Consider the following 21742-nt stretch of genomic DNA (forward strand, 5'->3'; position numbering starts at 1 on the left):
TCTTTTTGTTTCAAACTTTTTAAGGGGTCCTTTTATTTAGGGAGAGCGAGGAGCCAATACCGGAACTTTTAAGAAATGAAACCGTCGAAAGACGTTGATTAAATACTTTTAATCTAAAACGATTCATTAATTTTTAAAAGCTATAATTAATTCCATTTTAATATTTTGAGAAAAGAAAAAATCCCAATTCTTTTATTTATTTCTTAAAATGAGAAAACAATCCGATCCGACGTTAATTTTTTTGTGGATTATAGTATTTTTTTTACAAAGAGAGCTAGGAAGGAAATTGACATAATTTTTGAAGTTAGTTAATTAGCTTTAGCTTTAATTTTTATTATTAAGTTTAAAATTTTAAAGTTGTATTTATAGAATTATGTTATGCCACTTACGTTAGTATTTCAAAATTTCTACAATTAATTTAACCATCTCGTTAATTTTAGATATAAAAGATTAATCTGGGGGGGGGGGTTGATTATAGTTAATGTATGAAATGAAAGGCTCTGTTTTCGTTCATATTGTGTTCTTGCATTAGTTCGTGTTGCAACCTAAGAACCGTATTTTGTTCCAAGACGATGGGCGTTTCCTCTTCCTCGACTTCCGGACTGTAGAATGATTCTCGCGATGCCGCCGTTTCCGAGAGTGGGCGACTCTCTTGCACTACTTCCGGTCCCAAGCTTTGCTGACGTAGAAGGCTGCGACGCCATTTTGCTCTAGCATTCTGAAACCAAACCTAAATTAAAGGATATTGATGTAACATCCACCTTCAATAGAAATATGCCATTAAGATTCCCCCTCTTTTGTCCGCTCCGTATGGGCTTCTAAATAGGGATGTTGTTTTTTTCTTCTTGGGGGCCCTGATTGTTACGATCCCAAGTATTAATTAGATAGTTTGAAAGGGGAAATCGGGTTAAGCCTCTAATAAGGAAATATCTATAATTTTCGACTTAACCGTTATAATTCAAGAGCAATTTGCAAGCGTGGGTTGATTGCGAATTGCCATTGAGGGGGGTGCCCTCCTCAGCGCCGTATAGGGGTAACTCTTGTTTTTACCTGAAGGACCCTTTTGGATAAGCCCGTCTTTTGAGCGAGTTGTTTCAATTCTTTGGCGTCGGGGTTGTGATTGGCGGCAAAGTGTTCTTTCATGGCTCGCAATTGCTGATGTTTGAAAGAGGTGCGCATGCGTTTGCATCTTCCTCCGTTGCCGTAGGAACAAGGCGTTCCGTCTTGATACGACGTCAGAGTGGGCGTATCCCTCGATGACGTCGCGGGCGATTGCAGCTCTCCCATTGGACCGATACCTTGGCCGCTTTCATCCTGAGACTCTGCCGGGGTCGTACCTGCAACGCCCAAGGTTTACGTCTTACAAAAATATCAAGGGACGGGGGGGGGAGGGCGAAATCGGATAATGATCTCGGAAGAGGATTTTTTCCTCTCTCTCTCTCCTCATTCCTAGGATGGTTGCCACGGCAACGGCACGATGGGAGAGAATGGATGGCCAAAAATCCTTTTCCATCTTCTTCCATCCTCATCTTTTCCTAAAGCTCTCGCTCTTCTTTTTCCATTTTTTCCTTTATATCTCTAAGCCCAACTTTCCAACTTTTCTGAACAGCTTTTTTATATATATTTGACTTGGGTTAGATTTTTCTTCTTACGCTGGTAATAATAGGTCTATTTTTGGTCTATTTTGCCAAAAGAGACATTCTCTTTCGCTAATACCACTTTAACGACCTTTCGATGTTCTTCTATATAAAATTTAATTTAAATTAAAACCGTTCCCCATCTCATTAGGAGAATTCATTAGAACAAAAGCTCATCGGCGCAGTTTCAAATCTCTTAAGCGTAGCCTTTGTCCTTATTGCAAACTCTATAATAACTGAAGCGTCGACTTATAGGAGAAACCAAGTATCTCTATGGGAATCAAAGTTGAAAGATATCTGGTTTTTGGCCAAAGGATTAGGAAGGTCAAAAAGTTGAGGAGGAGGCAATAATCGGCTCAACGCGGAGGACGAGAAGGTAGATTGGACACTCGCAACCATTAAGCTTAAAAGTACAACTGGAAATCAAAGCGAAGAAACGATCGGGGTCCCCCACCTAAGCCTAAATTTAAAGTTCGTGTAAGAGATGTTGTATTGATTATAGCGTGCCAGTTTCGGGTCAACTCTAGAGCGTTGTTTAAGCATTGGCTACCGTTCCCTTTGATGCGAAGTTGAGTTTGGTTGCGGGCGGGAATGCCAAGGAAAGATGCGGGGAGTGGATGGAAGGGGGACCAGGGTGGGCATCGAAGGGAAGAGATCAGAGATTGTTTTGGGAGAGAAGCAATTTAAGAATTTTGATGCTGATGCAAGAAGGCTTAAAAAACGAAAACGCCGTCAAAAAAAGGCTTAACTTTCCTATCACGCACGAACATGGTCTATACCAAGATTTTAGAATCAATTTTTAGGTCTACGAAAACTCTCTTCCAATTTTTATAGGCGTTAAAACGGGTATCGATACTCTCCCTCTGTAGCCTTACATGCATGGTCATCTTCTGAGGGATTATGAAAAAGTGGATGGCCTTTTCCAGACTTCAATCTACCACCCTCTAGTCTCTAAGCCGCGGCTTTCATATCGTCTAGGACTTAACTCCTCCGCTCTGAAATTAGGCTATGATTGCTAGCGCTATTATTATTTGACCATGGCTTAATAATTAATTCAGTCGTACTTTAGAGGAGACGCGTGCCTAAATAACGACCCTGTGGTTGGTTGGTCATTTCACAGCTCCGCTCTATAAGTTTGATTTAGGTCCAAATGGTTCGTAACTTAAAGTAAAATAGTTTGCTCCACGAATTTTGGAAGTCAAATTGTACGTATTTGATTTGTAATACTTCACTTGACGGGCTTTTATAGCTTTGTAGGCTTATATATCTCTCTCGGGATCATTTTCCTATAGGGCGCGGGGGTACGGTAAGGGTCACGTGGCACATTTCCGGCGGTTTTTAACGTCCGCGAGCGCGTGGTGGTAGGCGGAAAAAATGGGCATTGGAGACGCCCTATTAAAGCTAATTGAGCCTGAAACCTAGATATGGAAGCGTTAATTCACTTCCGCTCGCGACTTAAGGCGCGTACACGCCGCCGGATCTAGGATGGTGCAGGGGATTTACGCGGCTTCCATTTCATTCATAAATATATGCACCGTTTGTAAAATCTCGCCTTGGGAATTGAAACGAAAAGGACACCCTTATTGTCAAATTTACGATTGCGGGTTTGCTAAAACTGGCGCGGTATTCCCCGAGATAGGATGAATCTTAGCCGGCGCCTTCGTTTGACCTTGAATCTCGCACCCCTCCCTCTTTACCCGGACAATCTGGTAAATGTTTCAAAATGATAAACACTCGAAGATTGATAAATAAACCGTTCCGGGAGTGCCTCGCAACTTATAAGCAAATTACTAAAACATATAGCTAACCGGCGAAGCAGTAGAACTCTTTCTTGGTTTTCTTTCTGGGTTTGGGTGCCGTTCGTCCTCCGTGGATTTTACACCTTCCTTTCTTAGGTTCGTTGCCCGCTAGTGTCCCCGTTAATTGTAGCATGTCCACGTAGCTTCCTTCAACGCCATTAGGGTTAATCTCTTCGTCGTTGTTCATGTTGGTGGTGGTGGTGGTGGTCAAGTCGACTCCTTTGGGTTTTTCTTCGATGTCTTCGCCCAAGAGGTGCGCTTGGACATGTGGGTCCACGTGACCACCCTGTTGGTGATGATGATGGTGGTGGTGGTGATATTGTTGAAGGGTTTGTAAGGTGTTAACACCGACCCCGGGTTGGTGCAGCGGATGACCACCTATCGGAGGTTGGTTGGGGTTTATAGCGCCAGGGATGAAGTTCGAGGTACCGAGACCGGAGAAAGTGTCCTCGGAACATGGCCGTAGGTAATGAGCCTGGTTTGAAAGTAATTGGACTATAAGGAATATTGTAATACCGTCAACAATACGATAAAATTATAATTTTTGCGGTCGAAAGTTAAGAATAATTAAACCGCGGTATAGTAGACATTGAGTAGAAATGTTAAACTAAAAAAGCTCTTGGCAATATGTACGTTTTGATGGGCAACAAAAGGCCCTTAAACACGTTTATTAAGTAAGCCTTATCAGCGAGTATGTATTGACAACTTCCCTGGGAAATTCTAGGAGAGCGATAGCTCTCTTAGATAAGACCTCATACCGACTTTAATGTATAAGGATGGTTTTTTGATTGGTTATAACTTTTTTTGTATCGTATTAACTGCTTTGAAAAAATTCCACAGAACTACAATTCGGGCCCTCAATATGTGGTTAAAATTTCAAGAAGATCCACCCATTAGTTTATTGTATAAAAAATAAAGTTGCTAAGGGTGGTTTTCATTTCCATAAAATTAATCAGCCCTTTTGGTGAAAAAGTTAAATTTTCCCATAGAAATAACATGGAGTTTTTTTCAAATTTAGCCATTTTGTGGCCACCCTTTTGAAATGAAATATTCGTTTGTTACGTTTGGGAATGGTTTTATATCAAAATTTAAACCTTTTTCTAGGACCATTTTTAAGGTTTTTGAGAAAAATTAATTTTAAGTATGTTTAATTTTAAATTTTAAAAACTACCCCAATCTGCGATATTTTAGCATTTATACACTGTTTTATTAGGAAATATAAGCGAGACCAATGTTGGCATTTTTTAACGTATAGTTGCCTCATAATAATCCGATTGTTTCTTCTTAATGCCTTTTGGTTGGAATGGCCTATCGATAGTGAGATAAGACGGCTTTAATATTGCTGCAGTGACATTGACGCGGCCGCTACAGCGACGCCATCAAAACACACGGGTCTAAATTGTCGCGGATATAGTCAAATTCAAACTAGCTTAATGGACATTTTAACTTTTCCCTGCTAATTATTCTGGATTACCAATAAAAGATAATTAAACTAGACTCCCAATTAAAGATAATTAAACTAGATTACGAATTTAAATAATTAAAGTAGTTTACCAATTAAACGTTCTTAAAATAAATTATCAATTAGAGTTAATTAAACTAGACTACCAATTAGAGGTTATTAAACTAGATTACGAATTAATGGTTACTAATTAAATTACGAATTAAGGGTTACTAATTAAATTACGAATTAAGGGTTACTAATTAAATTACGAATTAAGGGTTACTAATTCAATTACGAATTAAGGGTTACTAATTAAATTACCAATTAAGGGTTACTAATCTAGATTATCAATTAAGGGTAATTAATCTAGATTATCAATTAAGGGTAATTAATCTAGATTACCAATTAAGGGTAATTAATCTAGATTACCAATTAAGGGTAATTAATCTAGATTACCAATTAAGGGTAATTAATCTAGATTACCAATTAAGGGTAATTAATCTAGATTACCAATTAAGGGTAATTAATCTAGATTACCAATTAAGGGTAATTAATCTAGATTACCAATTAAGGGTAATTAATCTAGATTACCAATTAAGGGTAATTAATCTAGATTACCAATTAAGGGTAATTAATCTAGATTACCAATTAAGGGTAATTAATCTAGATTACCAATTAAGGGTAATTAAACTAGATTACCGACGACTGGTAATTAAACCAGATTACCGACGACTGGTAATTAATTCAGATTACCGACGAATGGTAATTAAACCAGATTACCGACGACTGGTAATTAAGCTAGATTACCGACGACTGGTAATTAAGCTACATTACCGACGAATGGTAATTAAGCTACATTACCGACGAATGGTAATTAAGCTAGATTACCGACGACTGGTAATTAAGCTAGATTACCGACGGCTGGTAATTAAGGTAGATTACCGACGGCTGGTAATTAAGGTAGATTACCGACGGCTGGTAATTAAGCTACATTACAGACGAATGGTAATTAAGCTAGATTACCGACGACCGGTAATTAAGCTACATTACAGACGAATGGTAATTAAGCTAGATTACCGACGACCGGTAATTAAGCTAGATTACCGACGACCGGTAATTAAGCTAGATTACCGACGACCGGTAAATAAGCTAGATTACCGACGACCGGTAATTAAGCTAGAATACCGACGACCGGTAATTAAGCTAGATTACCGACGACCGGTAATTAAGCTAGATTAACGACGACCGGTAATTAAGCTAGATTACCGACGACCGGTAATTAAGCTAGATTACCGACGACCGGTAATTAAGCTAGATTAACGACGACCGGTAATTAAGCTAGATTACCGACGACCGGTAATTAAGCTAGATTACCGACGACCGGTAATTAAGCTAGATTACCGACGACCGGTAATTAAGCTAGATTACCGACGACCGGTAATTAAGCTAGATTACCGACGACCGGTAATTAAGCTAGATTACCGACGACCGGTAATTAAGCTAGATTACCGACGACCGGTAATTAAGCTAGATTACCGACGACCGGTAATTAAGCTAGATTACCGACGACCGGTAATTAAGCTAGATTACCGACGACCGGTAATTAAGCTAGATTACCGACGACCGGTAATTAAGCTAGATTACCGACGACCGGTAATTAAGCTAGATTACCGACGACCGGTAATTAAGCTAGATTACCGACGACCGGTAATTAAGCTAGATTACCGACGACCGGTAATTAAGCTAGATTACCGACGACCGGTAATTAAGCTAGATTACCGACGACCGGTAATTAAGCTAGATTACCGACGACCGGTAATTAAGCTAGATTACCGACGACCGGTAATTAAGCTAGAATACCGACGACCGGTAATTAAGCTAGATTACCGACGACCGGTAATTAAGCTAGATTACCGACGACCGGTAATTAAGCTAGATTAACGACGACCGGTAATTAAGCTAGATTACCGACGACCGGTAATTAAGCTAGATTACCGACGACCGGTAATTAAGCTAGATTACCGACGACCGGTAATTAAGCTAGATTACCGACGACCGGTAATTAAGCTAGATTACCGACGACCGGTAATTAAGCTAGATTACCGACGACCGGTAATTAAGCTAGATTACCGACGACCGGTAATTAAGCTAGATTACCGACGACCGGTAATTAAGCTAGATTACCGACGACCGGTAATTAAGCTAGATTACCGACGACCGGTAATTAAGCTAGATTACCGACGACCGGTAATTAAGCTAGATTACCGACGACTGGTAATTTAGCCGCATTACCGACGACTGGTAATTTAGTCGCATTACCGACGACTAGTAATTTAGCCGTATTACCGACGGCTGGTATTTAAGCTAGATTACCGATGGACGCGCAACGGCCTAGGACTTTTTCTCCCATATTTTCTAAAGAATTTTAATTAATATGAAGACTGAAGTGACAGATATTAATAAAATCTGTCATTGTAGACAAAGACTGGAAAGTGTAAAAGATAAGGTTTGAAAATGAACTGCCTGAAGTAACAGATATTAAAATTTTCACTTTTGAAGACATCATTATAAAACATCAATTATTTTAAAAAATTCTTATCTTACTTTTTTTTCACCAAAATTTCATTTTCGCAAAATATTTTTCAGCAATATTTACCCAAGTATTTTGTCCTCAATAGTAGTTGTCACCTAGAAGGGTTTAAGGGATACTAGCTTGGTACTGGTTTTACTTTCAACTAACATTTGATTCTAGGAGATTCAAATGCTTGGATATCTGAAAAGATTTCTCTTGAAGAGTTTAAATTTTTATATTTTGAAATTGAAAATATTGCGTAGCGGAAAATAATATAGGCCTTTTCTTTGTGATTTAGTTATTAGTGTCGAAAAGATCTGTAGATTGATCGTGATCTTTGAGAGCAACACAGCACGTTAATATTTAATACTTTGAAAGCTTTACAATTTAAGAATATGTTTTGTAAAGTTTTAATACGGTTTATATTTTGTAAGCTCTCAACGATTTTTTCACGTTATAGGGTCAATTTTGTACCTAATTTTAAATTTTTGATAAAAAATAAAATGTAAAGCCGTAGTATTTTTAAAATAACGCGCATGTTCCTTTTTAAAATACTTTCCCGAAGTAATTTTGGTGAAAAAAAGTAAGATAAGAATTTTTTAAAATAATTGATGTTTTATAATGATGTCTTCAAAAGTGAAAATTTTAATATCTGTTACTTCAGGCAGTTCATTTTCAAACCTTATCTTTTACACTTTCCAGTCTTTGTCTACAATGACAGATTTTATTAATATCTTTAGTTCCGTTAATGGGGGAGCTAAAAATTGGTTAGTGTTAAGTGAGTGAGAGCGGGTTATGCAGGCGTGATGGCTGGGGTTCTCGAATGGGCGCTGTACCTTGCAATAGACTTTGTCCTCTCTGAGTCCGAAGAGGTCTCCGGTGAGTAGAGGCCTCCGGCAAAGATGGCACGTGAAGCATCGCCAGTGGAAAACCAGATCTCTGGCCCGCATGACTAGTTCCCCCATCCCGATCTCGCTTCCGCAGCGAGCGCATCTTCTCCCGCGTTTAATCATCCCTCCAGCCTCTCCGCATCCCTGGTGATGATCTCCTCCCGAGCTTCCTTCCATCTTCCCATCCCCGCCGCCACCGATGTTTTCATCGCCCGTCTCACCTCGGTCGCTACGTTCTCGGCCCACACTCGCCGCCGACGCCGCTTCGCCCTTAGAAAATAACCTGAAAATTTCGTGGGACGAATTAATTCGAAGAGCTATATTATAGTTACCACTCTTTTAAAAAATAGTTCTCATACGGATTTTTTTAACCCGCATCGTTCGCTTACTCATGAACGTTTAGTTTATTTCAAGTTAACTGCCTAAAATTCGGTCTAAAGTCGTGGCTTTAATTTCAATCCAGGAAATTTGCGATGAATATTAATTAAAAAGTGGGAACTTTAATTTACCCCTTTAGAAGTGTTCCAACCGCTTAGCACCGCTGTATACAACGTCAGCCAACATTTAGGGGAGCGCCCGATACTAGATGGAATGTTGGACTTACCTGAAGTAATCTTCCTTGCAATAAATATTTCCTTGTCGCGAATAACAGGTCAACTCGGAATCCAAATGACCTTTGCACTCTCCGCATTTGAGACATCCTACGTGCCAGGGTTTATCAACGGCCAATAGAAAGTAGCGGTCGAGGATGCTAGCTCCGCATCCGGCGCACGACGAGCCCGGGACGGCTCCGGTCAACCCGGCCGTTCCCCGGCGTCCCGCGCCGCTGACTTCCTCGTTGGACACCGTACCACTGTTAGCGAAACCTTCCAAACCAGTCCGACGGATAAAAGGTGGAACGTTGCCGTTTAAACGCATGTAGAGCCAAATTTCGAAACAACCAAAAGTTCAGACTCGTTTAAAAAAAACTAGGGAAACATCTCCGTAACAATTCCACACTAATTAGGCAAAGATGATAATTAAAGTAGATCGTTTGTTGATCAGTCTTTTCAATTGTTATCAGTTAGGGACGAATCTAGCTGGCAAAAGGGGTTAGCCGACTACTGATCTTTATCCTAGTATGGATGGGTATGGAATTGCAGTTGTTTTTTATGGCGTTTTGGAGAAACGGTGATTTTCCGTTCGGCGCGTTTTCTTCCGAGATTTTTCAAAGGTACCACCGCATCCTGGAGATATTGCAGTGATTGCCAGAGGTTGGAACCTTTAGTTTGCCTTCCCCCCCCCTTTATTTTCTATCGCATCTCTAAGGTCTACTCCCCTCCCCTCCCTCTCTCTCCATCGCGCTCCCTCTCCTCTTCCTCCATCCTCCATCCTTTGCTCTTCAGCTTCCCTCTCTTCCGTCTCTCTCTCTCTCTCCGGATGCCGCATCCCCCGTTCTCTCGCGCTGTCCGAGGCTTAGGAAGTTTCGTTCTCTTATCTAGGAAGGAAGGAGGCTTAAGCCTTTCGCCTTTCTCATCTTATTTTTGGAAGCCTGATTTTAAAGGTACCTAATGAGAGGATGCTTCGCGCTGGGCGTGGCTATCACGCCGTATTACCTTCAGCTTTCCTATCAACTTTTGAGAACCTGCACAAACACCTATATCTACCTAGCTAGCTTATATAACTGATTTAGACTTTGGTTTTTATCCGACTGCTTTTCTTATATTAACTAAGCTCTTATACGGTTCAGGTTGACTCTTCCGTCTCAACATTCATTAATTAATTATTAGTGAAGTTTCGTAATCATTTTGGACTTTTTCATTTTAAAATTTCCCAGACAACGAATTCCATTTCTTTTCTTTAAAAAACCGGGGAAAACAGTTCTTGTTATGGGTATATAAATTAGGAACAACTTTTTAATCTCGACTTAAACTAGTTTTAAGTTAAGTTTAATCTGACTCTCTCTTAAGAAAGAATGATACACTCGCTGCGGATCTTCTTTTTAAGTTCTAGATCTTAGAACAATTACAATTATAGTTACGCAACTTTTTTAAGTTTAACATCTTGGTTAAAATGTGTTTTACTTTCCTCCAAATTTTTATTTCCTTCCAGAAAACATAAGTACGGCCGTTTGTTTTTTTCTTCTTCTTTGATTAAAAGTGATAATTTTTTATCTTTTACCAAATTTCAAGTCACGACTGTTAACAAAGCTTTACTGTCTTTTTTTTACGGGAAATACTCGAAAGAAAAAATCCCAAAGATAATTTTTCTCAGGTTGTTTTTTTCCCTTCGCGAGTCGATACGTGAGACGCAAATGTAAACCCGAAAAGTAATGTAAATGAATAGTTAAGAAGGGTCCCCCGGTTACGTTACGGTACAACTTGTTTGATGTATTATAATTTTTTTTCGTCAGCGGAATTTCGATGGCACTTTGTATGTTTAGGATTACGTTAGTATGTCTTAAGATTGGCGCCAAGTTGCCCGTTTTCTTCCTTGTACATCCGTACAAAAAGTCAAAAAGGAAAAAAAAGAACCTTTCTCGAAGAAGCAGCTAGAAGCTATAGGGAGCCGAGGCCTAAGAGACTTCTATGTTTTGATGTTAAAACGCTTAGACATAAAGTAAACTGCTAAAGAGAACTCCGGTGTAGTTTTCCCAGAAGGTTTGCCCCCGAAATGTGGCCCACTTGCCCGAGAAAACTTTCGGGGAATGCGATAGGAAACTGTAGAGGTGGTAGTCGATGGGAAGTGTATCCGAGCTCTCGGGTTTTTCGCTTCCTCACGTATAATAGAGGATTAAATGAAGATGCTATCTGCATCAAAACTCCTCCCCCATCTTTTTCTCCCGCCTGCAGTTTCTCTTATCACTTCCAAAGACGCGAGAGAAGAGATAGCCCTACGAGTTAAACTTTGCGAGGGATTTAGAGTTTTCCAGCTTTTTTTATCTTTTAAGAATATCCCCCGGAAAATATTTACAAATATTTTCGGTAAACAAAAGATAAAGATAAAAACTGACAAAGAATGAAGTTTTTATTTTGATTTTTACTTTAATCCCGTAACTAGATTGACAAATGATGAAAATAGGCTTAGTTAAAGAGAGGCGGTAGCTTCTGTAGACTCTACATGATTCATTATAACCATAGGTTTATGAACTTTTCAAGGTCCATTTACGAAAGTTCAAAAGTAAGCTTTACGAATTTGAATTTCTTCAGGATCCGTGAAACATTTTTAAGTTCAATCTGGGCTTAGCGCGTTATACTTTCAAGATTGACGCGTATTATTGAGCTTAAGTTCGGACACTCGGGGCATCAAAGGGAAAGCGTACTCGACCCTTAATCTGACAAAAAGATTAGGGTTCATTCAAAGTAGCGATAGGACAAACCGAGAGCCGATTGTTATTTTTACAATATCCAAAAATCCCCGCTAATAAAACTTAAGAGAGTGCATAGCTGGGGCTGCTTTTGGCGACTAAATCCGGAGTACTAGCTCCTTATACTAAAGCGTGTGTCCCATGCACTAGTAAGAGAAAGGCGAAAACATAAGCTACTTCTGTAGTTGCATCAATTGCTCTCATCCGATGAGCTTAACTCTAGTCTCTCTCAGGTTCACTATGGGGTGGCCCATGCAGTTGGGAACCACTTTCGGGAGCCCGGATAAGCCTGGCTCCTCAATACGCTTTTCCTCCTGGCACGCGTCAACTAAGGGGGACATCCAATCCGCCTACTTAAGGATTAAGTCGGTCACGTGACCCCCGATGGACTTTTAACAAACTACCAGTCACGTGTCTGATAGTCCCGGCCCCCTCTCCCAGAGTTTTTCCGAACAAAATGAAAATTTTCCGGAATTCAAAAATTGAAAGTATAATAAGTCCCCGAGTTTGGAATATTAATTTCAGCGCTGTTTTACATTAATGCTTGGGCTTTGACGGCGATATTTTGACGGGAAGTGGATTAAAAACATTTATGTAGTACGGGGTTAGGAGGGGAACGAAATGTAAATATTAGTGAAAGTCAAGTTCAAAGTTCAACGGTTGGTTTGGCTTTTCATTTACAAGAGAAATTACGACTTGACTCTTCGTAAAAAAAGAAATTAAGCGACTTCCTTAGCAAACCAAAGTCTGTGTTTATAGTTTACTAAATATACAACCCACCGCGGCATCTCGGTAGCAGAAGGTTAAATAAGTTTTTTCTTTTTACATACGTTCTTTAATATGTACATAAATTTTCCCTTTTTAAAACAAGAAAGAAAATTACCAGGAAGTAATATTAGTATTAGTAGGCGCCCAAAAGATAGGCCGAAAGGAACATCATCGAGTCTGAATGGACATGACATAAGTTAGCAAATTACTAAATAAGTATCAATAAAATGAAACTAGAGTCCCTCCTCTCCTCAACCTTATTTTTTCATCATCCGAGTGAAAAGTGAGCTCGAGGTTCATCTCTCGCGGACAGACGTTTTCCAGAAAGTAGTCCTTGTCGGTAGCGGTTTATTGCGGTATTAAGTATCACTTGATGGATTAGCCGAGCGCCGCGTATACTCCCAACTCTCTCTCTCAATTTTTTATACCAACCAACTTTTTTCGAGAGCGCTCGGATCGGGATTCCTCTCGTTTTTGACCCCTACTTGACCCCTTAGCTCCCGTGGCGACTAACAGACGCGTTTACGCGACGCTCTTAAGATATACTCGCTATAAGTTCCGAGTCCTTTCCTCGAGCAGTCAAGTTTCAAAAGTAACGTGATGAAAACGACACCTATATGGTCGTACAATGCCTTTGTCCAAACTTTAAATGAGGTTTAATATTGTTGAGCATAATTTCTGACTGTTCCTTTAAGATAAGGGTGTCAAAATCGTCAGTCGAGCTGCTGGCTCGAAAGGAACGCCTCGAAAATAAGGCGCGAAAATAGGAAATAGCTTGGCTGTCACGCGTTCATTTCAAATTCGAGTATTTCCCCCAAAATAGCGACTCAAATTTCTTTCCCTATACAATACTACACTCACTCGCATCACATGTGTCTTCCAGACTATATTTTTTTGTCCCGTTCATAGTGTTTACCCGGATTCCTACGAAGAATGGCGTGCTCAAGGGTGCTGCCCTTCGGCTCCATTAGAGATCCTTAACCCCCTAACGTAACGTTACGCTTGACATTAGTGTCCATAGAGGGACCCCTGGCCTAAGTCGCCTCCCAAAGTAGCCAATTCAAGACTTAACAATAATCAAATCAGGATAGCCTAACTTATCTTCCGGAAGGCTTGCTTCCATCTTTGCAAATGGCGACTAAAAATATATTTAACTTAAGAGTGTATTAGGAGCGTGCACCTGAACTTGTAACTCGGGCTATCTTTCATTGAAACTTAACGTCAGCGTCTTAGAATGTCTTCTTCCCGACTGTTCTCCTCACCCCAGGGTGTCGGGGATTTTAAAGTCCGTTCAACTTCTTTGAATGAATTAAGGGAAGCGTAGAAAACGCGTTACGGTGATGCCGTCATAGCCTAGCGTCTCCCGTATTAACCAAATTTACGTGAACCAAGATTGCAGAGAAGTGGGGATGATGAAACGCCCAAACCATATTTATTTGGTTATTTGTCAAGATAGGCATTAATAACCATCTTTCACTGGAAGTTTCATTCCGAGCTTTGCCTTACTTCTTCCCAAGTAGAGAGGATCGGAGCTTCCCCGCTGCTCCTTCAATTTTTTTTCAAGCCCATCTTTCATGTATCAGTTAAAACATCCCATTTTTGGTCCGGGGGAGGAGGGGGGGCGGAAGAACTTCTCAGCTTCTTCTTTCCATAAGAAGCCCGCTGACTCGATGATTACCATAGAGATACGCTTAATATATTGATCGGTGCTATTCCATTCCATTAAAGCACCAGCAACCGACCTTTTGACCCCCAACGAAAGTGCGTCAGTTTATAGCAAACTCACTTAGGGACCACTTTGAAGGTTCCAGGCTAAACCGAAACCATTTTAAAAACCCCAAACCATTTAAAAATAATTTTAAATCGCCATCTAATTAAGCGAAATTCAAAATATAATAAAACACGATCTTTTTAAATTATTCATTTATTACGTAATAGCATATAATTTGTTTTACTTAAACTAATTATAATATTTAAATTTGAAGCGATGAGATATTTATGTAACGATATATTATAAGTATTTGAATATAGATAGATGGCACATTAAGAGGAAATTAACAATCGATACCCGCAGCGCAGCGTTATAAGAGACTGGTCGAGTAGAGTAGGTGTATTGACACTTCGTGTTAACTGCCCATAAGAGTACGATATAGTCCAAGGCAGGGAGATGCCACTACTCCATACACACGCACACACACACACACACACACGCACACCAATAAAAAAGGCAAAATACGATAGTTTTTACATAGAAATCATTTATTAATTGAAACTTTCTCTTTGGCACAATCGCCAAATTGATATTTAAAGCGCGTATCTCAGTTTATTTCACTAAAATATGTCGCTTTCCCCCGCACTCTTATATGATCACGTAAAGGAACTAAATGAAGGATTAACGAAGGAGGACTGAACAACCCAGTGACAAAGACCCAAATAACTTATTTATTTCCGAGATAGACTTTAAAGTATCAGTGTTTTAATCATTAATATACAATTTTTGTTTGTTTCAATAGAAAAAGATTTATAGGACTAATTAATTATAATTTCTGTACATTAGTTTTTAATTAATATATAATATTGGAAGCGTTATATACGAAATCAATAGTGTTACTATACAGTCATAAGGCGACCTGAACAAACGGGACAAGGGTGAAACGTGTCTATCGTCGGTTTCTCAATTAAATTTGACGTTCCGATATCGTTCAAGAGATCCATGATCTTTTTCGCCGTGTTTTCCGTCCCCGCGTTTGCTTTCTTCCCTAAAACCTCGCCCCCACCGCCACCGCCGCCATTTTCTTTATTGTTGTTATCGAGTTTACGTTTCTCGATTTGATTTCCTCCTGGAAACGTTAATTTTTGTAAGAAGATAATTAAGATTAGTTTAAAAAGATAATTACCGGTATTTAATTCGTGGTTGCCGCAATCTTTCGGATTGTCGTGGGGGGTTAAAGGCATGGCGCTTCCGGGAATCTTGTTGATGTTGGTGGCGTTGTTGGCTTGAAGGGCTTTCTTCTCTTCCATTAATTTCATCATTAATTCTTGAAGTTCGCTCAGTTTATTCTGAAAATAATTACTCGAGATGTGATTTAAATTAATGATTAGAAGTTGTTTAAGTACCTTTAGGTCTTCGCGATCGCGGGCCAATTGCGAAATATATTCGTCTTTTTCATCAGCGCGTTGTTTCATCACTCCTCTTTGCACTTGGTAAAGGGTAATGTAGTCGGCTAAAAACGAAGTCATAAGTCCAGGGGGAATAATAAGTACAAATTTAGGCCTAATTATACCGATTGTATCAGTTTCCCCTTGCAATTGCGTCACCAAATGCTCCAATTGTTGTTTCTGATCGGTCAACTCGGCAATTTGGTCCATGGTTTTCCTGAATCTTTCCTCTAACTTATTCATATTCTCTTTCAAAGTTTCGTACTCTTTCTTGGAAATGATTCCATCGTCGGGATTGTTACTCTCTCGGCCCTCGTTCTTTCTGTTGGCGGCGAACTCTTTCATTTGGGCTTTCAGGGACTCTCTCTGGTCCTGTTGCGACTCGACTTGTCGCATTAATTGGTCCCGTTCCAATTCCAATTGGTGGACGGAGGCCGAGAGAGAGGCCACTAAATCGTTTCGTTTGCTTTGATCGACGTCTTCTTGGTTGTTTTGTTTGTCACCCGAGACGACCGAGGCTTCCGCCTGTTTGGCCAAAGCCATGCGTAACTGCGAGTTTTGGTTTGACAAAACTTTGATTCGTTCTTGGGCTTGAACTAATTCTTGTTGTAACATTTCGCTCAGTTGACCCTGCGCCTCGTAATGTCTCATTCGATCGACAATTTGATGTTCTTTCAGTTGATGTTTCGTTTTCGAATCTTCCAAGTCGCGCAGTTGTTTGTCACGAAGGTTAACCTAAACGATGAAACCATTAAGTTTAGTTCAACTACCGTCGAAGGCGACTTACTTGATCCCGAAGTTCTTTCAATTCGTCTTCCTGTTGAACTAATCTCTCGCCCAATTCCTTGGCCACGTGATGTTCGCCATCGAATTTTTCGGTAATTTCGAGTTTATCGTTATTCTGTTCCATTCGAAACCAGTTTAGAACTCGGATACATTTACCGCGAAATTCTAATTACCAATCGAACTATTTCGTCTTGCAATTCTTGCAGCTGCTTTTTCAATTCTCTATTTTGAGTGACGGCTCGACTGGCCGCCACTTTATCGCTTTGCATTCGTTCCAAAAGTTGACCGCTGTCCAGCGACTGTTCTTTCAGTCGAGTTATCGACTGTTCCAATTCCATAATTTGCGTTTCTTTTTCTTCGATCAAATTAGCAAACTGGCTGTTATCGTTCACCTGAAAATGAACCAAAAACATTTATAACGCGTTCAACGCGGTGAGAATGATTGACGAGTGAGTGTCGAGTACTTGAGACTCTAATTGAAGTTTTAGTTGGTCATTTTCCTTTCTTAGTTTCTCTAAATCTTCAGGGAATTGATTGGTTGTTTCGGGTATATTATCGTTGGCAACTGTCGGTTGTCCGAGTTCCGTTATTTGTTTTTCCAACTTTCGTTTTTCCTCTACTATAGTTTGTCTATCTTCGTTGACTAGTCTTAACTATTAAAAAGTGTTGGATTATTAATTAACGAACAACGTTAAGTCGACGTAACTAACTTCTTCTTTAATCGAATCTAATTGGGAATTTAATTGTTTAACGAATGATTGATATTGTTCGGACTGTCTGTCCTTTTCGGCTACCAATCTTTGGAATGTTTCTTTATTATCGGCCACCATTCTTTCCAGTTCTAACTTTTCTTGATGCAAATCTTCCAATTGTCTCATGGTGGCCGAGCTCGAATTCGGATCGTTCGAAGCGCCGCCGTTGTTGGTCAGTTGTCCAATGTACAACTCTTGCATGGTTAGTTTGGAATTTAAATCTGAGAGGCGTTCCTGCAATTGATGTTTCTCGGCCACGAAGCTTTTCAACTTTTCCGTCAGTTCGTCTTTCTGAAGGATCAACTCTTCGTTTTGTTTGCCCGTTTTGTACGTCTCCATTTTTAACCTATCAACTTCTTTAGCCAATTCTTTATTGGTCTTTTCTAATTGTTGACTAGCGGCGGTTTGGGTTGATAAATCGCGTTCCAAATCATTTCCTCTGTGACGCGACGCTCGCAATCTACCTTGCAATTCCTCAACTTCCGCTGAAAATAACGCCTCCAGCGTGTTAGAACCCTTTGAAACAAAGATCGGCGCGAAATAGGCCTAATAGAGGAGGCGACGACGTCTCACCGGCTTTTTGTTTCGCTGTTTGCTGACTTTGAGTCAGGGTAGATTGCAACTCCGTTTTCTCCGCCACTAAAATGCCTATAGTTTGTATGTGAACTTGTAATTGGTCCTTGACAGCCACTTGCTCTTTATAAGCCTTTTCCCTCAACGCTTCTTTCTCTTTTTCGTGTTCCTTTTGCGTTCTATTCAACCTTGACGTCTATTATTAAGTCGTTCAGTTAAAAGTCATTTAAGACCCTAAAACTAATTGCGGGCTAACCAGATCCTGTATTTGAAACTGCAATTGTTGATTCGATTGCTGTTGTTCATTAAGCAAGGCGGCTAGTTCCTGATTTCGCCTTTGTAGCGTTGTTAAATCATTACCATTCGTTTCTGGGGGAGACTGGTTTGACGCCGCGTTCTCGACCCCATCACCATTAACTAAGTTTCGCGTCTGAGACATTAATCCGTTTATCCTTTGAGTAATTTGTCTTATACTTTCGCGAGAAGATAGAAGTTCTTCCCTAATTAAGAAATTAAGCGTAGTTCTTAACCGGTTCTTTAATAATGTAACGTTATAATTTAAACTTTACGTGGAATTTATCGTTTGCGAAGAATTTATAGGGGAATTTTTTTTATTTGGAGGCACTTGGGGTGAATTTGGCCTTAGATCTATGGAAGATAATGCCTCGGAACTATCAAAAATTTAATTGCAATTAACTTTAATCGCCGTAAACCAAAAGCGTAAGTTCATAAGATAGTTTCCATAAGTATGACTCTACTATACAAGTTCGTAATGCTAGAGACTTACTGAGAGCTAGTTCGAAAATGGCGCCAGGATTGACTACACTCGGTTTTGCAGTCCATCTTCCTATTTAGTCTGTACTAAGCCTTTGTCAGGCGTGGCTTTACGAGAATCTAGGACGTTTCACCCACCCACCCACGTCACTTCATAACGAACTCTCAGCAACCGGTGACAGACTTATGGGGAACATATCTTATAAACTTATGCCAAAAGTAAATAAACTACCTTGCAGCTCTTGTTATTAAATTTTGGGAATTATCGGAAATATTTAAACTATCTTGTCCATTCTAATTAAGGATAAATGTTAATTAAAAAAAACCCGAGTTATTAAATAAGCTTAATTAACAACCTCAGATAGCTTAGGTTTTGGTGAATTTGTTAAATCAGGACTTGATTTGCAATTTGAAGTTTTAGGAGAATTTGGCGTCTCGGTTTTTGGTTTAGATTTCCTTCCAGATCTTTGTTGAAACTGTTTCAACTTCGCAGTTGGTTTATTTTAATCAGGTTTAATTAGTATAACCAGGATAAATAGTTTAAATAACAGAGGGCAATGAACTTATTTCCATAACACACTCGTTTTTATTTACAGAAATTATTGGTTTGAAAGTAGGCCTACATTTAAGCGTTAATCGTGTTTAATTCAATAGTATTTTTATTTAATTTGGCTTTAATTTTAATTAAATGAACTCAAATCTTCATAGCCAAGCCCTTTAAAAATTTGCAGCAAGCTGTTGTAAATAGTAGCGTAAAATCACATTTTCGCCTTAACTTTTAGCTTATTTATGGGAAAAAAACTTATTTTTCAGTAATTCAAAACTCGCTTATTATAATTAAAGCAAAATGATTAATTAATTCGAAAGAGAAATATGTAAAAAACTTACTTTCTTAAGGCCAGCCGCAACTTTTTCCTGTCTATCGGCTACGTCAGACATCTTGGACACGACACATTTACCTACTGAACAGCTAGCGGAAACCCCATAAAAATATTGTCGCTCTGAAAGCAATCAGCCACCATGGAGCAATATTACGGGAGACAAAGACATATCTAATGCAATTTTAAAGGAATTTTTATCTTCACCCCTAAAATTACTCCATGGTAAACGCGAATATTTTCGACGCGTCTGTTTTTAGCGCCACCTTTCGTCAAGAGAGAGAGGCTGTTAAAGCCCTTTAAATTTTAACCTATGTAAACGTAAACACAGACTCGGTTATTTGGATGACAAAATTGTCTACGAAAGAAGCTGTCAAAATACATGTGTTTTGATATATTTTGATTCTAAAAGTTTGGTAAATATTGAACATATGTTTTTACGAAATTTGAACGCTTGAAATGGCGCGATTTCTGATAATTTTCCGTGAAAAATCTCTAGTAGCTAAGATTTTGAAACTAAGTCTAAATCTCAATTGGCCTTCGTTAAGTTTTAGTTACCGATTTAATTAGCTTTTCAGAATCTAGAGTAAATTTTCAAGGGTGTATCTTGGTTTTATTTTTTATCGAGTTCCAATTAAAGAGATTCGACTATTTTTAAGAAGGTTATCGTTGAATAGCCTTCGAATATTAATAAAATTTACGTCTAGACGGCAGACGGAACAGGATGAAAGGGGCGCGAATTTGCCAGGCCTATCTCTTAGGTAAATCATAAATGTAACGGTATTCCGTTGTCTTAAAGAGTTAATTTATGTTTGACGATTCGGGTCTCTCAAATTTTGATTAGGGTTCGATTTTAAAAATTGACGTTCTAGTTTATCTTTGGAGCGATCAGATAGCACTCCGAGCCTCGGAATTTTGTCTGTAACTCTCGCGTCGCGTGTAGCTGTTGATTATGGTGTTTAATCGGCTATTTTTCCCCACTTTTTGTACGGTGTCTATCTAATGAATGGCCTTTATTAATCGTTGATTAGAAATAAAACGAGGGTGGTGGATAAGTTTCTTCAGTGGCCTCATCACAATGAACTAGAAAAGGGCCCAAAATACGTTATCATTTAATCAGGGTAGATGACGCGAATCCGCCCACTTTTAAGCCGAATATTCTTCATTTCGACGTAGTTTTAAACGCTGAACTCATGTCATTTTCGTTGGTCGCGAATAAAATGGTTCGATTAAGTCTCGGTAGCAATCGGAGTGATAGAGACCCTGATGCCAATTCCGAGAGCGTAAGTTTAAATCACCCCTTTTAAAGCGAAATAACTGTGAATTATTTTTTTATAATTACTCACGAAATATTGTCGATTTTTTGGTGTTGATCTAAAGTTTCTATTAGTTTAAAAATATGTTATTTGTGATAAAAATCAAGAATACGTAGTTTTCATTCGGACTAGGAGGATTGATACCATTTATACCAGGAGGCGAGGCAAGTTGGTACCGCACTTTGTTCGCCAAATAGCCCGGCCTCCTGGTGTCAATGGTATCAATCCCCCCCCCCCAGTCTGATAACTATGTATGTAAACCCGTTTACAATTTCTAAAATCGGGTGAAATATTTTCCCCATAATGACGTGTGACCACCCCCTAAAGGAGTTACATTAATTGGAGTGTTTAACAAATGGCCCCTTACATTTAATTAAATGCTAATTAAATGAAGGGGTCATCCCTAAAACCATTCCATCATAAATTATTGGTTAGGGGTCATAGATCATTTTGGACCCACTGCGCTTTATAAACGTATTCGCGTAATAAACCATACATTGACCCACTCAGCCAGCAGCGAGGCATTCCTCAGTTTTAAATGAAAGGATATGCGTAATCATCATAAACAAAGCCATAAGTATTTTACGCCAAAGTCTACTCATTGTTGAAAAAAAAACCACGGAAAGTTCTTGAAAATATCTAAAAACTTTCCACGAACGTTTCGAGCTCCTTTATTGGATGTTATACTTCTCAATTTTGAAGCGTACTTTAAACTCGAGTGTGGCAGTCGAGTACCTCCCCCCGTCTCGTTAGAAGACAAGACGCGCGGGGGTCATTGCATTCCGAGTATTGTTTCCCTTCCGAGCTTTGTTTTAACGGGAAATGAAAGAAAGCTTTTCCCACGCTAATCGCTAATACGCGCTTGTTTGTACAAAAACGTAGCGGTTTCAGATAAGCGACAAAATATCAATAATCTATAAATACCGTTGTTGTCAATACGAGTCGCTCTATCGGGCCTTTAAATATAGCCGCGAAATCACACAGTCTCGGAGTTTAGTCAGTTAAGCATGGGTTTGTTTAAAAAGTATTCGTCCGTCTACCTTTCGCA

General features: G+C 39.3%; 3 protein-coding genes across 9 annotated transcripts in view; 1 reads left to right on the top strand and 2 right to left on the bottom strand.

Annotated features, from left to right (window-relative positions):
• Nucleotides 1-21742, top strand: part of LOC149690931 (proton-coupled amino acid transporter 1) — a 64085-nt gene that overhangs the window by 39932 nt on the left and 2411 nt on the right. The window contains exon 1 of one of the 4 annotated variants that reach the window (XM_089870392.1): nt 19661-19794. The exons of 2 other annotated variants lie outside the window; for them this stretch is intronic. Coding sequence is in view for 1 of the 2 variants with exons in the window: in XM_089870391.1 (XP_089726517.1) it covers nt 20572-20661 (90 nt within the window). In the remaining variant the exon portion in view is untranslated. Of the gene's footprint in view, nt 1-19660; nt 19795-20167; nt 20662-21742 lie in introns of those variants that run through there. One more of the 4 variants, XM_089870391.1, reaches the window with a different exon arrangement.
• Nucleotides 469-11557, bottom strand: LOC149690932 (LIM/homeobox protein Lhx9-like). Of its 4 annotated transcripts, XM_089870387.1 has the most exons (6): nt 9890-11557; nt 8947-9819; nt 8289-8625; nt 3446-3911; nt 1051-1337; nt 469-730 (listed from the first exon to the last, which is right to left on the bottom strand). In XM_089870387.1, the coding sequence occupies exons 2-6, from the start codon at nt 9258-9260 to the stop codon at nt 479-481; spliced, it is 1656 nt and encodes a 551-aa protein (XP_089726513.1). In that variant the 5' UTR covers nt 9261-9819; nt 9890-11557; the 3' UTR covers nt 469-478. The 4 variants fall into 4 exon arrangements, with proteins under 4 accessions (XP_089726513.1, XP_089726514.1, XP_089726512.1 ...); XM_089870388.1 differs by having other exon boundaries at nt 469-718; nt 8947-11557; XM_089870386.1 differs by having other exon boundaries at nt 8947-11557.
• Nucleotides 14698-19545, bottom strand: LOC149690933 (golgin subfamily A member 2-like). Its single transcript, XM_089870390.1, has 14 exons — nt 19389-19545; nt 18857-18985; nt 18733-18794; nt 18296-18397; nt 17983-18226; nt 17727-17922; nt 17112-17638; nt 16866-17054; nt 16575-16793; nt 16403-16516; nt 15741-16350; nt 15574-15680; nt 15354-15516; nt 14698-15296 (listed from the first exon to the last, which is right to left on the bottom strand). The coding sequence occupies exons 1-14, from the start codon at nt 19437-19439 to the stop codon at nt 15067-15069; spliced, it is 2943 nt and encodes a 980-aa protein (XP_089726516.1). The 5' UTR covers nt 19440-19545; the 3' UTR covers nt 14698-15066.

The sequence above is a fragment of the Phalangium opilio genome, unplaced genomic scaffold (genome assembly GCF_054372755.1).
Source record: "Phalangium opilio isolate 3A_F unplaced genomic scaffold, DU_Popi_V2 ptg000031l_1, whole genome shotgun sequence".
In the NCBI taxonomy this organism is placed as follows: Eukaryota; Metazoa; Arthropoda; class Arachnida; order Opiliones; family Phalangiidae; genus Phalangium; species Phalangium opilio.

Bases quoted from the DNA above. Each gene is read 5' to 3' on its own strand.
- LOC149690932 (XM_089870387.1), bottom strand. From the start codon at position 9,260: ATGCGTTTAAACGGCAACGTTCCACCTTTTATCCGTCGGACTGGTTTG. The intron at 8,626-8,946 runs GTAAGTCCAACA...CGAAATTTTCAG, and splicing joins TGCAAGGAAGATTACTTCAG to GTTATTTTCTAAGGGCGAAG. The intron at 1,338-3,445 runs GTTAGCTATATG...TGGGCGTTGCAG, and splicing joins AGAGTTCTACTGCTTCGCCG to GTACGACCCCGGCAGAGTCT.
- LOC149690933 (XM_089870390.1), bottom strand. From the start codon at position 19,439: ATGTCTGACGTAGCCGATAGACAGGAAAAAGTTGCGGCTGGCCTTAAG. The intron at 16,794-16,865 runs GTACTCGACACT...GTTCATTTTCAG, and splicing joins AACTTCAATTAGAGTCTCAA to GTGAACGATAACAGCCAGTT. The intron at 15,517-15,573 runs GTACTTAAACAA...AATTATTTTCAG, and splicing joins GCGATCGCGAAGACCTAAAG to AATAAACTGAGCGAACTTCA.